The sequence below is a fragment of the Nicotiana tabacum genome, chromosome 15 (assembly GCF_000715075.1).
Source record: "Nicotiana tabacum cultivar K326 chromosome 15, ASM71507v2, whole genome shotgun sequence".
NCBI lineage: Eukaryota > Viridiplantae > Streptophyta > Magnoliopsida > Solanales > Solanaceae > Nicotiana > Nicotiana tabacum.
In genome coordinates this window covers 98376882-98398915 of record NC_134094.1, presented here as the reverse complement: position 1 = coordinate 98398915, position 22034 = coordinate 98376882, and the positions used below count along the sequence as shown (strand labels likewise).

Here is a 22034-nt window from a genome sequence, read left to right as displayed (position 1 = left end):
GTAGGCATAGAGACGTATTTTCCCCATGCTATCTGAAAATGAAATATCTTACTTATTGTTGAAAGGAATTTTGGAAAAAATCACAGTTTTCAAACTTACTTGTATTTTTTGGTATTTTCGATAAAAGATTTGGGTTTTTACTGAGATACTTGAAAAGTATGCCTATTTTTCGGGAACTGTGAACGAACTGAGCGTTTTATTTCTGAGATACCTCGTTTATTACTTGTACTATGCTGTTATGAACTGTGTTTGTTATGGAAGTTGGACTTTGACCTTTGTTCCATCTCGTCACTACTTTCAACCTATGGTTAGGTTTGTTACTTATTGAGTACATGGGGTCAGTTATACTCATACTACACTTCTTCACCTCGCGTGCAGATGTTGGCTACTGACGTTGCTGAGACCGACGGGAGCTGGATTTGAAGATGTATATGCGTCCCGGTGGTAGCTGCCTTTTGTTCGTGGTAGCCTTAGATATATAAAATTCTATTTATGTACTTTTCAAACAAACTATGTATTTATTTCATTTCAGCTTGTAAATTCTATTCTTAGAAGCTCATGATTTGTACAACCAGTCCTTGGGGAATGTATAAGATCCAGATATTTCTTTACTTAATCGCTTTATTAATTATTATTGGAACTGATTAGTGGTTAATTAGCTTACCTAGCGGGTTGGGTTAGGTATCATCACGGCTAGTGGATTTGGGGTCATGACATCTTCATTGGACACTTCTACTTTCGGGCTTTCTGGTAGTCAAGTAAGCAACCAAAATACAGGACATTTAGAATCACTCATGCAAGATATAAAAAATATATAAAAGTGGGAGTGGAGGTGTGGATACTAGAACAGAGTTAAATAAATATTTTGGAGAAAAAACTAAGGATGACACTAAAGAATTTGATGTTCTTCTCTGGTGGAAATTGAACTCAGTTAGATTTCCTGTTCTTGCGGAGATGGCTCGTGATGTATTAGTTGTTCTGGTTTCAAGTGTGGCATCTGAATGTGCGTTTAGTACCGGGAGAGGTCTTCTTGATTCATTTAGGAGTTCATTAACTCCTAAATTGGTGCAAACTCTAGTGTATCTTCAAGATTAGCTTCGAAATAAATTAAAATAGCCTATTAGTGTTGAGGCAGATCTTGATAAAATCGAGCAGCTTGAACAAGGTAATAATATCGTTACTATATTTGTTGTATATAAGTGTTGTGGATATGCTTATATTTATCGCACGACTCATTATTTTAATTTTTTTCTTCAGATTTAGCTAGCGATAGAAAAGACTCTTCCGTAATTGACATGTGGTGTTAATATATCTGGTAAGAATTTGAATTATGGATGTGCATCTTTTCTATAATCTGCTAATTGTGTTATGTTAAGATATTGTATCTCCAAAAATCTAATTTACAAAGTTTACAAAAATCCAAAAACTTGATACAGCTCTTTTACAGAGTTTAAGGAGGTGAGAAAATTCAAAAATATGATCTACATCATCCAAAAAATTTAAGGAGCTGCATAGGTTGAGACTTTTTTTCTCACATTGTCCTGTGTAATATAGACCTCCTGTTATAGTATCAAACTGAAGCATGCTATGTTCTCTGCATATTTGGTTTTCTGAGTAATTTCTATTGCCAATCTTCAGTTATGTTGTTCCTATTTAAAAGGAGTCGTAACATTTTAAACATAGTATCTTCTAGTTCTTGGAACCTCTATTGCCCGCCTTCACATCACATTGTTTATGTTTATCAAGTTCGAATACCTGATTTTCTTAGAAGACTGTCAAAAATTATTTTGGTGGAAGTTATCTTCACTCTCAAGACAATAGGGTACAAGCTTTATTCAACTAAGATCTAATTACAACTTGAAGATTATATCAGTTTGCTGAGAAGATATTCTAAAGTTCATACAATATATTACTAGTATTTAGGCAGAATAGTATCTAATTCCTTTTTTTTTTTTTACTTTGTTTGACAGGATATTTGAATGCCATTACTTATAAGTATCTTCATATCCGCTAATGGAGTGTCTAGTTGCTGCTTTATTTATTCTTGGATGTTGTTTCTTTTAAGTTTACCCCCTCTATTTTTGTTTTTATTTGGTTATTCCTCTCTTGTGTATTTCAATAGAGAAATTTGGATATATTATTGATGAAAAGTATTAAGCATGTTTCAATGGTATCAAGCTTGTTCACTAGAACGAGTTTTATATTGAAGAAAGGTCTCAAACGTTCTGTTGCTGGAACTCGTGCAAATCTGAAATGATATCTCTCTGCGTGTCTTAGATTTTTTACTTCGGTTTATTACACGATTTACTAATTAAAAAAGCACAATCTAAACCGATAACCGCCCGATAATAGCTAAACCGATACCAATCCGCCCGATATCTTATCGGGTGGCTAGCAGATTAATACATTTAAAAGCCGATAACCGATAAGCCGAACCGTTAAGAGTAAATAACTGCATGATCCGGCCAATAAGCAGCCATAATACCCATATCCCCTCCAAAATGATGTACAACTTCAGATTTCATCTCTTTCTCATCTACTTATTTTCTATAACTAACAAATATTCTATTCTTATGGGAAATTCGACTTAATTGCTGAAACTTGAATTTTAGTGGCTTTGTAAAATCCTGGAGGAATTCTGCTATTATCCCTACAGTAACAAAGTGAGAAGCTTAAATTTCTTAAGGACAATGTTTACACTATCAGAGTCAGATTATTTCATCACATTATTTTTCTAACAATGCACACCCCATAAAGAGACCAAAACAGAGAAACGGGTGATTGCAATTGCATATGTTAATTTTTTTCTACTTCAAATAAATAATATTTCCTATAGTTCAGTTTATGTGATGGAGTTTGGCTCGAGACAAATTTAAGAAAGAATATAAAGACTTCTCGAGTTATATAACTATACGAAGAAAAGATATGAAGGGATTTAGAGAATTATGAGAATGATATGAGGTATTAGAGTGGTAAAAATTTGGGAAACTTGAGAAAGAGAAAGAGGGGTGGAGAAAATGGGAAAGATGAAAAGAAAATGGGAAAGATAGGAGGCTAAACCATTACTTTGTATATAATTGATAATTATGTATAGAGTATGTAGTTAAATCATAACCTCTCCAATAATGGGGTATTTATCACTTTTAGCTCGCGCAAGAAACTATTTATATTCGGCAGTCAAAAAGGTATATAAAATTTGTATAACTTTTGTATATAGCATACAGAATGTACATATACAAAAAATATATATTTTTTGGCTAATATTTTGATAGCGGCTATACAATGTCATTTTCTTTCCAATAATGATGATTAGGTTCAAAATATAGCATATATAAGTAGAAATTCGTAATTTAAAGCAAGATAAACCATTTGCGACCGTAGAAAGTACAACAACAATAATAATAAATTTAGTGTAATTCCAAAAAGTAGAAAGCAAAAATAATAATAAGTTATATTGACAAAGTAACCATCTTGTTTTACCTTTTTCTTTAATTACATCAAAGGACGTGGCAGGGAAGAAAATAGAGCAAATTTCATTTATGGTCGTTCGGCCTTCGACGCTAAATTAAGACAATCGCTAGCTTATTAAATTTGATTGAAAGTTATAGCCAAAAACTTATTATATTGGCTACACACAAAACAATGCGCTGACCCATTTGATCAACTCTTCAAGTTGTAAAGTAGAGTTTTTAATCTCTTCTGATCTACTACTCTTTATTATTTCTCCACCATAAATTGTTAATTTGTTAAAAATAAATCAATTATCTTATTTAACTCCATTTGATTTGCAGAATTTAGTAGACAACTGAAAGTTATTTCAAAGTCGATATCACTTCTTTTTTAATAACTGAAGAAATGGATAAATGAAATGAAAATTTCATATAACTAAAACCAAAAGCACCAACTTACGGTGAAATGAGCAAGTTTTAAGTTCTCTCTCTCTTCTTTTTTCTTCTAAAGGCTTCGTCTTTATATTCCTCTAATCTGAATAAGTATCACATTTTGCTTTTTAAGGTCAAGTTGGACCATTTTGAATCAGTCTCGTGTTTTATGGATAAAAATTAAAATGTGTAAAATACCCTTTAAATATTCGTCAGAGAGATACCCAGTTTTTCATATTACGAATAATGAGTTCCTTAATTTTACTAATATTTACTATTAGCAGAAAGAAATTTATGCTTGTTTAATAGAATCTAAAAAGTAGCAAAACATTTAAATAAATAAAAAAATTAATTAGAGTAACATTGAGTCTTGTGAGTTGTGATTCAATAGAATTACTTTAATCTTTTTGTGAGGTAAACCTATTGTTTTTGTTCATTATCGTTCTTTGATTTTTGTTTTAATAGAAATGTCAACCGCTTTTTAATTATAAAATTTTATACAAAATAGTCTATACACATTGGATAGATAAGGTTAAGGTAAAAGAATAATATATATACACTTTTATACATCATACAACAATCTATACACGTTGGATAGATAAAAGTGCTCGGAATACAAAATAGACCGTCACTATACAAAATAGACTGTCACTATACAAAATATATATAAAATAGACTGCCACTATACAAAAAATATATAATAGACTGTCACTATAAAAAAAAATATACAGTAGAATATCACTATACAAAATAAACTGTCATTATACAAAAAATATATAAAATATACTGTCATTATATAAAAAATATACAAAATAGATATTTCGGTTTATTAAATGTAATATGTTTGAGCCGAAGAGACATTTCGTGTCAATGAGAAAAAATACAGGATTATTAAAATTTTGAGGGGTTAAGGATCATTTTGTCTAGAAAATACTACACTACCAATTGGATTTAATTTTAAACTCTACCTTTCATGATCTCAACAGTAAAATGTGGAAACCTTACCGAGTGAACTACCTTTCAACCCCATCACGTTTTGCCTTAATTTATCCTTTCTTAGGCAGCGCGACCGACACTTAACAAGTCACATACTTCTAATTAATTATCTCTAACCTTTTGTCTTTTGACACATTTTCTTACGACAACTGTCATAACACAAACACGCTTTTCTTTTGTCACCTTTGAAAATGGGTGACAACTACCAGTCAGGAAAAAAAGAAAAACAATTCCCCGCCACCTTGGCCCCTCCAAAGAAAAACGATATTTTGATCATCGGGAAGAACAAGAAAGTTTAGAGATTAAAATAAAGCATGAGAGAGACAACAAAAAGATTCCATATTTATATATGAATGTGATCTAACATTAAAGTTTTCACTGTCGTCTCCATTGTTACTATTTTATACTACATATGTTATGATTTTTCAAGATTTGAATCTTTCCAAGTTCAGACCATTTCTTTCTCCTTATTTTTCTCTATACTTTAGAAGGTAGATAACCAATATTTAGAAACCAAACTGCAAAACCCAAAACTTTTCTACTTCTTTCCTCTACTTTTTATGGAGATTCTCAAATTATGGAAGCCTCAGGTCAGCTTCTCTTTACAAGAACTGCAGTTTTTCATCAATTAGGTTGTTTGATCCAATTTATTACAAAAAAAAAAAAAAAAAAACTTTTTGTTGATCCTTGTTTTTTTTTTTCAGGATTTATTTGTCATAAAGTCACCTAAGCAATCACTAAGGGTGGTCCTTGTAGTTTTTGCAGTGGTTTGTGGAATTTACATTTTCTCAATGTGTATAAACCAAACAAGTAATTATCTTTCACAAGCTAATTCACTAAGCATCCATGTGATTAATCGGCATAATTGTCATTATCCTGTTTTTCAAGAAGAAGATATCCATTACTTGCATTTTCCAAAGCCTCAAACATTTAACAGGTAGCTGCAAATATATATAAATAATCCTTCTTATGGTTCAAGTACAACTTAGATGATTGAATAAAATTAAGTGACATGTTTTTGATTGAATTATAGGAAGGAATGTGCGTGCAATCCTGTTCGATTTTTCACGATTTTGTCGATGCAGAGATCAGGGAGTGGGTGGTTTGAGACATTGCTAAATAGTCATATAAATGTGAGCTCTAATGGAGAAATCTTTGGTGCTAACTCAAGGAGGAGTAATGCTTCAGTAGTATTGGAAACTATGGATAAAGTCTTTAATCTTGATTGGTATAGTAGCTCATCCAAGAATGAGTGCTCTGCTGCTGTTGGATTTAAATGGATGCTTAATCAGGTAATTGGCACTATTTCAAATCTGCAGTTGGATATTCTAAAAGTAGATAACATTGTACTTTCTCTAGCAGTTTAAGCTTTTAGACGAGTTGGATACATTAATATGATATTAGAGTAGGTTGAGGTCCTGGATACAAGTCTCACCGTCACATATTATCAAAAACAAAGTTTAAGCTTTTAGAAGTTGATCGCACAATGTCCTTTCTCTAACAGTTAAGTTTTTAATTAAGACGAGTTAATCACTCATTCGACATGTTGGGATCGAGATAACATGGTGCATGCGGAAGCTAACAATACAAAGTTTAGTGGATGATAAATCAGACGACAAAAGAATTATACTAAAATATGATACTATAATGGGGTTTGGTCAATTGACCTACATATAAAAACTAGTATAAAATAAAATCTCCCTCTAAACAAGACTCTTTAATGACTACATTGTGATACTATTGTTGTTGTTGTGAGAAACAAATATCCTCAATTTATAGATGTACATGACTTTTCCTCCGAGAAAAAGATAAGCCATATGAAGGTTCCTTTTAGGAGTCTTTTTCCCTTCAAAGAGAATCCTAATAGGTTAGAAATTCAGGGCAACATCCTAACACAACAGAGTGAAGAAAAGTATAAAACAAATGAAATATCTTGGTGAAACCCAATGCATGATTAAATGAAATTATATCACAATCATGGTGTAGGGATAGCCCTGAAATAGCTACCTTCTGCTTGTGGTAGTAGGGGGCTGTTGGCTTAGTCTGCTTGTGGTTCCAATTAAGCTTCTCCGGTTTCTGAGATTAATTAATTGGATACTTGAGACTCATAATCTTTTTTCGGAACTGTAGAAACAGCCTTTTGCAAAAATGCAGGATAACACTGCATATAATAAATCCTTGTGGTTCGGCCCTTTCCCAGACTCCACGTATAACAGGAGCTTAGTGCACCGAATTGCCCTTTTTTATACAATAATGGAAATAAAGACATGATTACTTTCACAAATCACACTGATAAACTCTATATTAGTGGTATTTTCTTTACTAGAGGTGCATTAGCTGATAACTACAAAACTGCTAGATTTTCTCAACTTTTTTAATGTATATGAAACTTGAAGGGAGCTTTGGAGTATCATGAGGAGATAGTGGATTACTTCAACAGAAGAGGTGTCTCTGCAATATTTCTATTCAGAAGAAATCTGCTACGCAGGCTGATCTCTCAACTTGCTAATTCCTATGACAAAGATACTAAACCATTGAATGGAACACACAAATCCCATGTCCATTCTCCATATGAGGTCCTTCACTCCCCTCCCTCCCCTACTCTAACGCTCTATTTGGCATGACGGAAGTCATTTTTCATGAAAATGTTTTGATGAGGAAGTCATTTTCTGGTGTTTGATTAACAGAATCAAAATGGTAAAATGACTTCTCTCACTTATGATGACACTCCAACTAACACTTAGACAAAAATAATAATCTTTAGTACTCAAAATTTTCATTAGAACACTCTCCGATTTGCTAATTTTATCATATTTTTACTCCAGAAAATATTTTTCGCTCACCAACCAAACACTGAAAACATTTTCCATGGAAAAAAACATTCTTCAAGAAAATTGTTTCTATGAAAAATGACCTTCGTCGTAGCAAACACACAAGCCTTCATGAAGTTTCTAACTTGATGTTTCTAAACCTGTTTCAGGCTGAAGTATTGGCAAAATACAAGCCAGTGGTGAATATGACATTACTAATACCAAATTTAAGGCATGCAGAGAGGAAGGCTGCTAAAGCTTTGGAATGCTTTAAGAGCACTCGACACATTGTTCTTTTCTACGAAGACATTGTCCAAAATCGCACTGTAAAGCTCCTTACTAGTTTGAAACTGAGGCGTCGTTTGATTAATTAACTTAAACTTGGCAAATTACACAAGTTTGATGAATAACAGCAATACTTTATCTATTTGTCTGTGCAGAAACTAGCTGATGTCCAAGAGTTTCTGGGGCTGCCTCAAAGAGAACTCAAAAGTGGTCAGGTTAAGATACACAGTGGACCTCTGTCCCAACAAATAGAGAATTGGGATGATGTGCAGAAAAAGCTCAAGGGAACACCCTATGAGACATTTCTTAATGCAGACTAACTATACTACCATACATAGTAATACCAATGACAACACCTTCTATTAAAATAGATTGGCTATGAAGATTCCGCGCAGTCAGAAATTAATACAGACGCAAAGGACTTCGACAATTTCTCATCTCTGGCAGACGTCTCAGTAAAATTCGAATCTAGATGAAGTTCTGACCATCTATCAGAGAGAGAAGAACGACAGGATCTTGTTGGACATATAGACTTTGATTTCTTTTCTAATTCCTGCCCAGTTCCATCTTGTAAATAACAGCCTCAGTTATCAAATTTGGAGGAAATACTCGTCACATTGCTTGTGGGACATTTTTGTTTGTTATTCAATACATGATATATGAAATATCTTGAAAGTTAAACTAGGTAAGAAGATCACAAGAATCTCCAACAATCAGATATGGAATTATTTCTCTTTCCTTTGAACTTTTAAATTTTATTTTCTATGAATGGTCACCAAAATGCATGGCTTTTGATCAATGTAGAAAATGAATTTATTTCTTTACATTAAGCAAACAAGAAAGATACTACTTTGGTTCAATAGGATTTATTTTGTTCAAGATGCTAACTCTTCTGCATAGCTTGAATCCTGGTTGAGATTACCCAGTAAGTTAAGAAGACCATTCCCAGATAAAACGACGTTCTTTCTTAATGCAACATGTCTTGCAATTTTTTTTATTTTTTTTTTGGCCCAGTTTAACTATTTGGTACTAGCCCGACCTATAGCTTGTTTGGCCAAGCTTTTGTTTTTGAGCCAAAAGTACTTTTGGCAAAATTGAGGTGTTTGGCCAAACTTTTAGAAAGAAAAAAAATGCTTTTGAGGAGAAGGAGAACAGATTTTGAAAAGCAGAAAAATGTAATCTGTCTCCAAAAGCACTTTTCAAAAAAAAATACACTTAGAAGCAATTTTCAAAAGCTTGGCCAAACACTAATTACTGCTCAAAAGTGTTTCAGATTAATTAGCCAAACACAAATCGATTCTCACCAAAAGTACTTTTTTTGAAAAATACTTGAAAAAAACACAATCTCAAAATAAGCAAATTTTAAAAGTTTGGCCAAACAAACTACTAATCTGGATTTGAACCGAGTAAGCCCACAAAAGGACTAAAGTGCTTTCTAACCACCAATAGGTTCTTCATTCCCAAGGCTCAAGACTCAGATTCTTCATTCCCAAAGCTATCTTGCAATTGATGCACAACATAATCAAAATTAACTTCTAGTCTCAAAAGCGAGTTGGACAAAATACTATTTCATTTTCATGAGAATGTTCCAATTAAGTCATGCAATGTTGGGTTCTTATCTCCAAGCAGCCAGGAGCAACAAATAAATTTCTACAGATGAAATGAGACACTAGTCCAATTCGCCTAATATACAGTACTGTGTATATTTTAAGTGCCTAATGACAAAGCAAAGATAAGATTTTCTCAACTAAGATTTCAATCAATCTTTGTCAGAGCTCTTTACAAATTCTGTTTCTATCCAGAGAGCTTCTGAAATGAATTACCATCTAAACACTTAAGCCTACATTATATGTACAGAATGACCCTAGATGAGTTAGTAATCAATGAGTCATTGATTGACTGTCCCGTTCGTTAATTCTGAATCATGTTTTTCAGTCTGTTCAATCACAAATTGGTCAATAATCCGCACAGTATTTACAGGGTCTTGATTAAGGGAAGCTGCTCTCCATTTGCTTGGGAACTTCTGAAGGTAACTTGGCTCCTGCGGCTGCTTTGGCTCTCCGTCCCAATTAGGATCCAGTTTCCACTCTTTCGGAACCTACAAATTGACAGATATTAGATGAATCACCAAGTGTAAACACCTCGAGTTCAACTCTGGGAATCTATTCTTTCTTTCCTGAATAATTCAGGGATAGGGGCCAGATAAAAGGTAGTAACTCATTGGAATATTCAGTAAACCGGGCAGTTTGCAGCCACATTGCAGAAACAGTTCATCATGAAGTCACCGAAACTACTATCAAAAGGAAAGTGAATTTAACAGCCACAAATTCCTACAGCCAAGTAAAACAGTGACAGCGAGATCTTGACCTTTATTATCCTCCTTATACAGAAAAGTGGCAAAATACCTTATCAACTGCAAGAGTAAAAACTTCAAGATCGCCTTTGTTGTTGATATGAAACCGTGTAAATGCCTTGTAGTTAGCAATACGGAGTGATGAAAAGGCTTCGTCGAAATGTATATGAAGCCAATTAATGCAAATGTACAGGTAGCTTCCGAAAACCAAAGAAACCACGGGTGTTGAAAAGACCCAAAAATAAAGGAAGACGGATGAATAATAAATTACAGCACCCCCTCGAGATAGGAAATCCATCCCCTTCTTGCAGATAGTATTCCTGGTGACTGCCATAACCTGAAAACATGCATCAGATTAAACACAGTTATTACATAATTAAGCAATTGAGTCATAGTAAAGCAATACTCTCATGGGGCATATTCTTACCTCAGGAACATCAAAAGCAGACATGAGATATTTAATACATGCCGGGTAAAGGCCAAATGTCCATTGTTCTATACGTGCCCTAAGGCCCGTTGGGTCTGGAAAATGCTCGCTCTCCACATATCGGTACCATTCATATAAAGTATGATACCCTGAATTACAACAATAAGTAGTTAGCAAAGGACATAAGTGCAAAAAAACATGAAACAGGAGGCTAAGTTAGGTAATCTCAGTCAAAGGGTGGATGGATTCAAGATCCTCGTATCATTCTAAAATGACGAAAATTCTCAGCCTCAGCTCATGGTATGCCCTGAGTCGGAAAGATGGATCATAATTGACAAAGTCATAAAGGGCATAAGAGCAGTTCTTATTACTTAAGGGGCCGTTTGATTACAAAGATACGAGATAATAGTCCTGGGATAAAATGTGGGATTATTTTATCCCACGTTTGGTTGAAATTTTATATTCGGGTACAAGCAATCCCAGGATTATTTATACCACAATTGTGGTATTGTTTTATACCACACTCGATATGGATAAGAATCCCTGGATTCCGGGATAAAAAAAACAAAATGACAAAGATGCTCTTTTCTGGAGCTCTTTTTCCAAAGTCTTCAAGGCCAAGAGACCCTTGTGGTCCGGCCCTTTTCCTGGACCCAGCGCATAGCGGGAGCTTAGTACACCGGGCTGTCCTTTATTTTCAAGGAAGCCAAGGTTAAAATTGAAAATAAAGGTATATCTAGTGTAAAACCAAATATATCTTTGTATTCTACGCTGTACATTCCCTTTTTAATCGAATGAACCAAACGTCTAGCAATAGAAGTATATCCAACAAATAATTCCGTCATTATTTAATCCCTGTTTTATAACACCCCACATTATTATCCCAGCACAACTTGTTCACAGACCAGACGACCTCTAAGAGAATTAGGTGAGAATAATTATTTAAACACAATAGGTGCATTTCATGTAAATTTAATATTGTACTTTAAGTTCAGAACTGTCACTGGAAGTTAAAGGAAAGAAAGAAAACTGAATAAAGAACATACTAATAAAAGTAAATTAGTTTGAGACACACAATCACACAATAGAAGACAAAATGCAAAATCTTACCGGAAGTCGCAAGTAGCTTATGCCGAATACATGTCTCAATGCCTAATTCCAGCAAGAGCATAAGAATCACAGCTGCAGCCAGGTGGGCAGACACATGAAGAATCCCAATTACTACTTTCTTTTTCCATGACACCTTGGATGGCACAAAGGCTATTGCTATTATTAATAGTAGCATTGCGCCAGTCAAGGAGACAGATGAGCTTCCGAACATATACATAAATGTATCCCACACTGTGCTGAAGAAGGTTCTCAAGTGACCCGAAAATGTATCATCCTTGAAAATGTGATCTAGCTGACACTAGAAGCAAATGGAGAATGATCAGTCATATCTATCCAGGCACTAGACTTCTACCTTAGTTGGAAAGTTAAAGATTCCATGACACTCTCAATCAGACTTGAAATGTGAAGTCTCAATCAAAGAGTCTGTTCAATAATTCAATCCAACATTTAACTGAATGTGTAACTTGAACATGTCCAAACTGAATGTATTATATGATCACACATTTGATGTGCTTGACAATAGAATAGAAGATCACTTGATACATCAAATGGCACTAACAATGTTTTTTTTTAAGTGAAAACAATAAATACAACTGAAAATCATCAACCCTTAAAATTATATCTCACACCTGAAAATATATATTAAAAAAACCAAAAGTTCTTGTGCAATAGTCAAAATGTTCAGCTAACAATGACTCTGTACACTCAAATGGCTAATTTAGTAAATGTTTTAAAATAATGTATTGTAAATTTACACAGAACTGTATGAAAATAAGTGTCTAATACATTAAAGCTTTATAATTTTTATAATTTAGTTTTTTATATATAGAAGAAAACAACTGATTTTTCAATGATAATGATCAGACAATGCAACACAACATTTGCATTACCCAAAAATAAGAGATATATGAATTATTTAGAAAATACAATACAACATTCAACTGAAGCTGTCAGATTACTAATTTTATCAAACGGCCCTAAATGGGGTACCAAGGGGATCCAATTAACCCTAATAAGAAATACATTCAAAGTCAAACAGAAAGTTACCTGCGGGAACATAGAAAAGGCCAATGCGAAGTATATGATGCCGCCAATAAAATCAAATTGCCAATTTTTCTTCCTAAATTTCAATATATTTCCCAAAGCAATCTGCAGATATTTGTAAGCATATTAAAGCCTCATTTTGATTATGAAGCATAACACAGGCCTCATTTAAGCACCAAAATCAGTCTATATAACATAAAGGAGATTGATTCCATACCCTGCTTGAATCTTCAAAAGATGGGTAAGAAGCTTTGCTCTCATAGGATGTTCCATATAAATTGTTGAAATTCCTGAAGACATGTGTCGGATGCAAAAAAGCACCCCCACAACCATTAACAAGTAAATATTGGACATAAGCTGGTTTATCCGATGGAACATATTTATGGCGCAAATAATGATGCACATCCCCAGCAATTCGAAGTCTACATCTCCCTTTTAAATGGTCGCGTATCAAGTGAGAGACATTCTTTCCAGTATCTTGATTAAAGTACCAATCGAGAAGCCAACTAGGTTCATGAGTCATAATAATCACAGAATCATTCTCACCAACCTGAAATCGTTAGGGTTAAACTTTTCAATTCACGGGATTTCAAATCAAATCTATCAATCATTAATTCACTGTAAAATCCCCACGATCTTTTCTATGTTTAACTAGAAACTTGAATTTTAAAAAAAAACAGAAAAAACACAAGTGAAGTTGGAACTGAAAATGCCAAGTTAATAGAGTCAAAGTCTTATTAACAGTTTACTGAAAAACTATAACATCATTCAACTCACAGTCTACCATCTGACACCCCAGCAAGCGCTATTTTTACTTCTTATCAGCAAATACAATTTACCAGGAGGAATATCCTTCAGGAGGACAGGCTTCCGAAAAGTTGAAAGTGGATCCATATGGTCAATATCTGGTCCTTTTGTAGCAACTGAACTTAGGATATTCGCATACAAGCGCAATAAACTAGCTTCACCTCCATATTCATTAAAAGGTAGAAGGACAGGTGAAAGAGAATAGTGGTTTACCGATCTCGCATAACTCAATGTCATTTAAGGACGCCAATATCATTTTCCATTACTACTTCCTAACATCCACCAAAAAGTACAAGAATGACATGCTTATATGGAGTTATCAAATTGTTCCACTTTTGCTTCTTCCTTGTTTAAGTCCTAGCTTTTTCAGTACCATAAGAAGCTAGATCTTACTCATATAGTCACATCTACCTTATATTTAACTAAACAAGGTAACAGATTGTGCAAATGTCCTCCATTTCAACTTCCGCTTTTACCACCTCCTGTCCTCCACTTTTTCCTCCAACAAACATAATGCAAATGTCAGGGGAATTCAACCTAGGCAAGATGTTAGAAAGATAGCATGAAAGAGCTGGAGATTTAGTCAATCTTCAACAAATTTACATTCCAACAAACTTGCACAAGAATTTGATCACTTTTGCCGGTCATCACTCAATGTGAAAGCTAAGGAAAACTTCCATGACATGCACATATGACATAACAAGACTTAAACTCAGAAACAATCACCTTATACAATTCTTAAATGTTTTACTGGAAAAGGAGAAGAAAGCTGTCTAATGGAATTTCAAAACTGTTTATCGATTGGTTAAACCTTACATAGCTTGCCGCCCAACAGGATTAACCAAGTATAAAGCAGAACTATAACCAGTATAACTGCTGACTTATATATGTGAGTAATTAACATCTACCATTGTTCATTTTAGCAATGTGAAAACCATTATCTACCATAAGAACTTTTCTAAAATCATTATCATCTACCATTTTAACCTAGTGGTTCAGGATGTTTTGCAACAATTAACAGTCAATATTGCACAATAGAACTACATTGAACAAGTAGGGCAAATTTTGGCATATCCAGAGACATACATGACTCAGAAAATGCAACACGACAACTATGGCTAGAAAGTAAAAATAAGATACCTTGTCCCTTATTAATTCTGAGAAGAACTTGAACTGGTATACATCAATATCAGAATGGAGAGCAAGATCAAGACCAAATATCCACCACCTTTTCGGAAGCTGCAAGGCAAAATAGCTTTTCTTTTGAGGCATAAACCACCCACCCAACCAGCTCTTGTGACAAATGTACCTCATGAAAGTCTGAAGTCCATCAAACCAGTCTACAAAAGTTCACAAAAAGGACTGGCTAAGACAAGAAATAAAACCCTACATTAGCTACACTGCTCGACTGAAACTTAAATAGAACATGAAGAGATCTCTACAACTCTCCTATAAAGACAGAAGTATAAGCCCAGAGGCCTAGAAACTTCACTAACCATGATTTCCAGGGATGACAAAACACTGAGGTCCATCATATTGCCTGAGCTCAGTCACACCGGAAGGTAATTCGGGCTTGTTAACGGCAATATGGTCTTCCCTATACCAGATTGGAGGCTGAAGAGCATATTCAAAGGGACGAAAAAGGCGCTTCTCATATGTAAAAGCTGATGGGTTTGGATACCTACAGGAAAGCCCAAAAAAGTGTATCATCTAACATTAGAAAACTATTATACTCCAAAGTTCTAAGCTCTGAAATTTGATGAACCAAATATATCTCTGCAAAAGAACTGATGTTATAAAGAGAAAGTCCTGCTTAATAATATCCCCGAAGCGTGATTGACAGCACATTTATGCATTCAATGCAGAGGAAAGAAATTCCTTTTCACACTAAATCACTCAATACACTCAAAAGGTTGCCCTGGGCTTGGTGTCAACATTGAGGATGGTGCCTATTTATTTTCAGACGTTTCTTCACAATTATATATCAAGCATCATATTGACATGTTAATGTAATTCTGTTAATCCATTCTAGGTAAATAATGCATTTGTTGCACATACAAAAGTGTATTCTTATATTGTGGTTTAAAGTTAAGAAATGAACTGACTCAATTACTTTGACTGGCAATTAGTAGGCATGTAATAATCCTTGCCTTGTATAACATCATCAAAGACACAGAGCACCTTATCATTACCACCGAAGTCATCAACCTGACAAGAGACAACAACCACACAAGATAGAAAATGATATCTACATTTTAGCACAAATCTCCCAAGGCGGCCATCAGCGCAAGGATACACAAGAAAGCATAACCATATCGACACACACACACACACACACACACACACACACACACACACACACACACACACACACACACACATATGCTAATATTAGGTGGATCAACAAGCTTCAGCAATTATTTTTCATGTCTGAATAGCTTCATTGTTGAAAGTTCTTTCAGCAACTTGGTAAATGGACAGAATAAGTGAATAACAGAAGTCACTCCAGAAAGTATTAGCTGAAGAAGAATATATATAAACCACAGAAATGCACGAGATTTTAATCCTAGACACTCCAGAAAGTATTAGTTGAAGAAGAATATGTCGAACCCACAAAAATGCACGAGATTTTAATCCTAGATATTAAGAAGATATCTAAGACAGGACACATTATATCCAGCCAAATGATATGGCAATTAAGCATAGTCACTGTTGGTAGTAAGTCTGCTTCAACTCAAAAGGTGATGATATTATGAGCCAAATTGTGAACAAATTACATGCAGTTGCTCATGTAGAGTGCACAAACCACTAATGTTATAAAGAAAACTCTGAGCTTACGCAAGGTCACCCCCAATAAGAAGCAAGCGTCCACGTGGCAGTGTAAGCATGGAACCATCATTTTGGACCTGGATTGAAGGTTGAGCAAGAAGGCGTGCCACAGTGTAGGAAGAGTTTCCGCCATCACCAGTATCAGCCATGAAATCAAACCAGATACCATCCTCTTCACTAAACTGATCATACAAAAGATCCTCCTGCTTCGTTCCATCTTCAACCCTGCTCATAGCAGCCTGAGAATGGGAAAGATGAGGATGTTAAGGTGAACCTACTTATGTCCTCTTATACAATCATTAAAATCAAGGAATAATTATCTACACTTCTCCCTGCATATTTTATTATAGGAAAATATAAAATCCATTTTTAACTCTCCCTATACTTACCATTCTATGTAGACGTAAGAAAATGCTTTGCTAAAAGTAGGAGGAAACACATATCCTTGATCCTTTGACAACTCGAGGTTCTTACAACACATTCAAGTGTCTTAAAAAAAGTATTACAAGGAGAAATCTCGCACTGAAAGCTGAATGTTTTAGCAGGAAGTTAGAGCATCATAATGTACCTGCATCATGCGCATATCAAAACGCCCAACAAATACAGTTACCGAGACCAGGAGGTCAAACACTGTCTTGAATAAATCAGCAGATGTCCTGTAATTCCGGTTAACAATGACATTATATAAGGAAGTTTAATGGACTTACTTGAAGAACGGGTCAGAAAGAGATGCAAGTAAAGAGCATACCCTGAATACCAAGGAACCATATCCAAAAACTCTGGTTTCATCTGCTTTTTCTTCAATTTCTCAAACTCCTTGAGTGATAAAGGGCGTGATAGAGCCCATCTGTTGATAATTACACATTAGTCTGGTAGAAATGAAAAAACCCAACCTTGGAATATTACATAGGGCTGCTAGTGCAATGGTGCTAACAATTCCTCCATGCAGACAGATTAACTGAGTAAAGTTTAGACCTGATAAAATCATAGTCATAATTACAGAAATTGCTTATATTAAGCCTTCAAAATACTTAATATGCTGTTAAACCTTCTGTGCTTTATAGAAACCAACCAGGTATAATATTTAAAGCATAAAAATAGATGATTAGCCAGGAATTAATAAATTATACTAGGAAGATAGGTCAGTTGCACTTTTGCATAAGCACAACATATTGCATTTACCAGTGACTCGAGGAAAAACTGTTTTTCCTCCATAAGCGATAGAATATCCACAATAGCCCATAAGGGAGAGCAGCTAATCCTAGTGGATGACAAACTTAATCCCTTTTCATTATGGAACATCAACTAATTGACTAGAAGTAGATTTTGACTACATATATAATCCAGCATGGAATCTATTACCTAAGTAATTCTAGCACAAAAGACAAGCATATTTTCCAGAATCAGACCCCCTAAATGGTTTATAATCAGATCTAAACCCCTTATCTATGGTCATGACGTCCCCCCCCCCCCCCCCTTTTAATTTTGATGACCGTGGTGTCCAGGCCAACTTGCAACACACCTCCACTAATTCGACCAGGGGCGGATGCAATGTGGTAGATGCGGGTTCAATTGAACCCATAACTTTCGACGCAGAGTAGATATTTATATGTAAAATTCATTAAAATTGCAAAAATAATGGATATGAACCCATAACTTTAAAAATATAATGGGTTCAATGTTAAAAATCTTAAAAGTTGAACCCATAGAGTTTAAATCCTGGATCCGCCTCTGAATTCGACGGGGTACATGCTACCTCCCACCAACACATGTACCGGGTAACTCTGTCCACTAAAGCTTGGACAGATGGGAAGAAATCACGGGCGCTAGAGTTAAACCTGAGACTTTCTCAGTCCACTTCATTGACCACTAGGCCACACCTTAGAGAAAGAGAAAACAAGCTCTAACATGTGAATGGAAAATTGAGCTACTCACCCAGATGACCTTTCCACCACATAATTTGCCATATATAGGCCAATAAAAGTGGCCCACAATGAATAGATCGGAGAAATTTCATCTGATGATTCTGCACATGAGCCGCCACAAGTCAACTGGAAAGGTGAAATTCAAAAGTGAAAATAAAATAGCAGGCATAAGATCCTCCATCTCTCAACAAGAAAGTATGAAAACCCTTAAATTAACCCTTAAATTATGAGAGATAATACCTCTCCATAAATGACCCATTTGGACAAGAATGGGTAATCACTAGCAGACCCAACTGGAGCAAACCAAGATTTGCAAACTTGATCTTTGAATTCATTCATGCGGATGAATTTCGCAAGCCATGTGTTCCTCTCTCCCTTATTCCACAGCGAAAACCATATAGAATTCCTCCAGTCAAATGTTTTTTCCGTTACTATGGCAAGGTTCCCACAGTGGCTATAGAAAACACAGCAGGCTATACTTATTACCTAAAAGATGATGAAGCAATAAGATAAGGACCAGAGTAAAATTATGTTAGCTTAAGATGCATTCTCAAAACTTACAGCACAATTTTGAAAGATTTTCATAATTTCAGGCCTCTTTCCAGCCACACGAGCAACGAGCCCAAGATACCAAAGCCCGAGAAATATAACATGGAAAACAAGAAGAAACAAAATGGATGAGACATATAGTGTCAGAAACAAAGAGAGGTTCATCCTGAGATCTACTCCCATAGATTGAAAACTTGGAAGGTGGTATATAGCTGCCAATAATATCCAGGCTATGTACCTGCAAAAGCAAATTTTCGTTAGCTAGATTTTACTCACAGATGAGTTATTACAACAGAAAGAGAATTAGACGACTTACCAGCGACTGAAATTAGAATAACTTGGTTTAATTGTTTTCCCTATAAATGGAGACGAAAAGAAGTAAAAGAATCCGAGCAAACAGGCATACATAGACCACCACTTGATATCGAACTTCTGAATAAGTGAGTGCAAGTTATCTGATGATATAAAAAACAAGCATCCCACAACCACTGCAATCACAAAATGCCGTGAATGCTCGTGTGGATAAGGATATGAGTGAGTTAATATTGTCCTGACTGTCTCCATGTTCAGAGTATCAAGAAGACCACTAGACTGCTTATCAGACCCCATCAAGCAGCCTCGATTTCACGCCACTTTTATTGACAAAAGTTCCTGACAATAGATTTTAGTTCTGAGGGACCAGCTGCAAAACAGAGAACTATATTTGAATGTTGAATTTAAATCCAAATAATTATGACCAAAACATGTATTCAACTTACAATTTCATACATTGTCCCAGAATACAAGTTGAGATCGGTGATATGAATCCTCTATATATTAAGTTCTATCTGGGTTTATATCTATTCCAATATTGGTAAGTAACTTGTCTTATAATGCATTTTCAGGATTCTCTAAAACTAGAATACTCTAAAACTCACGTTCTTTTATGACCAAGATATTCGTCTGGGCCCAACCCTTAGGACCAACCGCAGCGTTTGAAACTCGGGGACAATAGAAATGCCCTCTTTCCTTCTCCACTTAAATACCAGGCTTAATTCGCATTGTGCAGGGCTCGAGCCTGTGACATAAGGCACAAATCCCTCAACCTTTGCCACTTGAACTAAGCCCTGGGTCTCTAAGACTCGCACTTATCCTACCTGAACCTAGATGTAAGTGTATGTATAAGCAACAATTAACTTAACTTAAAAATTACAGGTTTCCCCAAATGCAAAATCTTCTAAGAGGACTAAAAAGCTCCATGAATTGAGAAGATAACTACTCCATATACCATTAATTGAACTAGTCATAAGGTAGCCCCCTCTAAGAATTTATCAAGAAAGTTTAGCACCCCATAATAAGATTCAATCTTTACTTAAAAAGGAAAAGATTTCAAAGCAAATCCAACCCCTATTTTCACAAAAATGCCACGCCCAAAACTAGCTAGGGTTTGCTGGAAAAAGAATATTGATAATATATACATAACTTTCACATTAACATCAACGTAACTATCAAAAACTGTATATAGATTTAAAACTGAGAAATAGACAAAATTCTAGAAATAGAAATAAGGAGAGAATTGTACCTCAATTAAGAAAGACAACCGAATATAGAGATAGAGAGAGAAGCAGCTGGGTCTGTGTAATGCATATATATTGGACATGATTTAGTAGTTGTATATAATGTTTGGATTAAGGAACTGACTCAGCATGTTATCTGAGGATGTCTGCAAGAAACCTTTTCTGTATTTTTTTTGTTTTTTTATTATGGAACCTGCAGCATATTCCTCTGTACACAAATAACCTCCCCCACCCCCAAACGCCCCAACTATCGTGTCAAACCGCCCTTATTTTGACTTTTGAAAACAACTTCCCAAAGTACGAATTGAAATCTTGGAGGGTGCATTTAATTTAATTTAATTTTAAACTACTGTCTGGATGATGATGGTATTGATTATGATTAGGAAACTTATGAAGCAATTATTTTGGATCGTTTGGATTATAAATAAGTTATAGGGTTTATAAAGTGGAGTAATGAGTATAATTTATTATAAATATTTAGTTTATCGGGTTAAAAATGAAATATATGGTGTATATTATATAAGTTATAGGGTTTATAAAGTGAAGTAATGAGTATAATTTATTATAAATATTTAGTTTATCGGGTTAAAAATGAAATATATGGTGTATATTATAGGGGTGTTCGTCGGTCGGTACGGTACGGTATTTAGATATTTCGGTTCGGTATTTTCGGTATTTGGTTTCGTAAAATACTATACCAATACCGTACCTAATTAAATTCGGTATGATTCGGCTTTTCTCCTTTCGTTTTCGGTTGATTCAGTTCGGTAACTTCGATTTATTCGGTTTGAATACTAACTAGTGCATAGAGTCATAGACGGTAATAATCTTAATTAAAGTACTCAAAAGTACAAAACTAAAAACGTTTGTTGGCAAAAGTTTTGTCCAAAACTAGCAAATATCAACCTAGAGAGAGAAAACTTAGAGTAATTAATATCTTGTTACTTGCTTAGAGTTAATTGATGAATTTAGAGAATAATTAAAGGAAAGTGAAAGTTTAGATTCTTATATTTATGTTATAATTAATAAATGTGTATTGTCTAATATAATATATATTTCAGTACGGTATCGGTATTTTGGTATTTTATTTTAAAATACCAAATACCATACATAATACCATTTTTTTTTAAAACTTAAACCAAATAGCATACCGAATACCAAAATTTTCGATTTCGGTACGGTAATTCGGTACTAGTGTATAATATAGAATATGTTTTAACTTTGGCCTTCTCTAAAAGGATACTGAAAGAAGAGCTTTGAATAATGACATTACATCCGAGGATTAACTATACCAAATTATTATTTACATTGATGGGTAATAAGAATAATATAGAAATTGTGATATAACTAATTCTTAAATTATTTATATTGAAAATAAAAATTCAATCAAACACCAAAACATAAAATTTAGTAATCCCACATTTTATCAATAATATTATATGGTTGAATTAATTAAATGGCC

General features: G+C 34.5%; 2 protein-coding genes across 3 annotated transcripts; one reads left to right on the top strand and one right to left on the bottom strand.

Annotated features, from left to right (window-relative positions):
* Positions 1-5085: 5085 nt before the first annotated feature.
* LOC107830572 (uncharacterized) lies at positions 5086-8717 on the top strand. The gene is made up of 6 exons (XM_016658182.2): positions 5086-5467; positions 5582-5814; positions 5911-6169; positions 7274-7453; positions 7858-8013; positions 8128-8717. The coding sequence occupies exons 1-6, from the start codon at positions 5438-5440 to the stop codon at positions 8290-8292; spliced, it is 1023 nt and encodes a 340-aa protein (XP_016513668.2). The 5' UTR covers positions 5086-5437; the 3' UTR covers positions 8293-8717.
* Positions 8718-9710: 993 nt separating this feature from the next.
* Positions 9711-20809, bottom strand: LOC107830573 (uncharacterized). 2 transcript variants are annotated; one of them, XM_016658183.2, is made up of 16 exons: positions 20578-20809; positions 19333-19698; positions 19029-19254; positions 18708-18953; positions 18478-18593; positions 17291-17389; positions 17111-17198; positions 16552-16781; positions 15210-15394; positions 14854-15053; positions 13124-13456; positions 12910-13011; positions 11863-12160; positions 10753-10901; positions 10378-10662; positions 9711-10070 (listed from the first exon to the last, which is right to left on the bottom strand). In XM_016658183.2, the coding sequence occupies exons 2-16, from the start codon at positions 19623-19625 to the stop codon at positions 9861-9863; spliced, it is 3060 nt and encodes a 1019-aa protein (XP_016513669.1). In that variant the 5' UTR covers positions 19626-19698; positions 20578-20809; the 3' UTR covers positions 9711-9860. The 2 variants fall into 2 exon arrangements, with proteins under 2 accessions (XP_016513669.1, XP_016513670.1); XM_016658184.2 differs by lacking the exon at positions 20578-20809 and adding an exon at positions 19775-19893.
* Positions 20810-22034: the final 1225 nt, after the last annotated feature.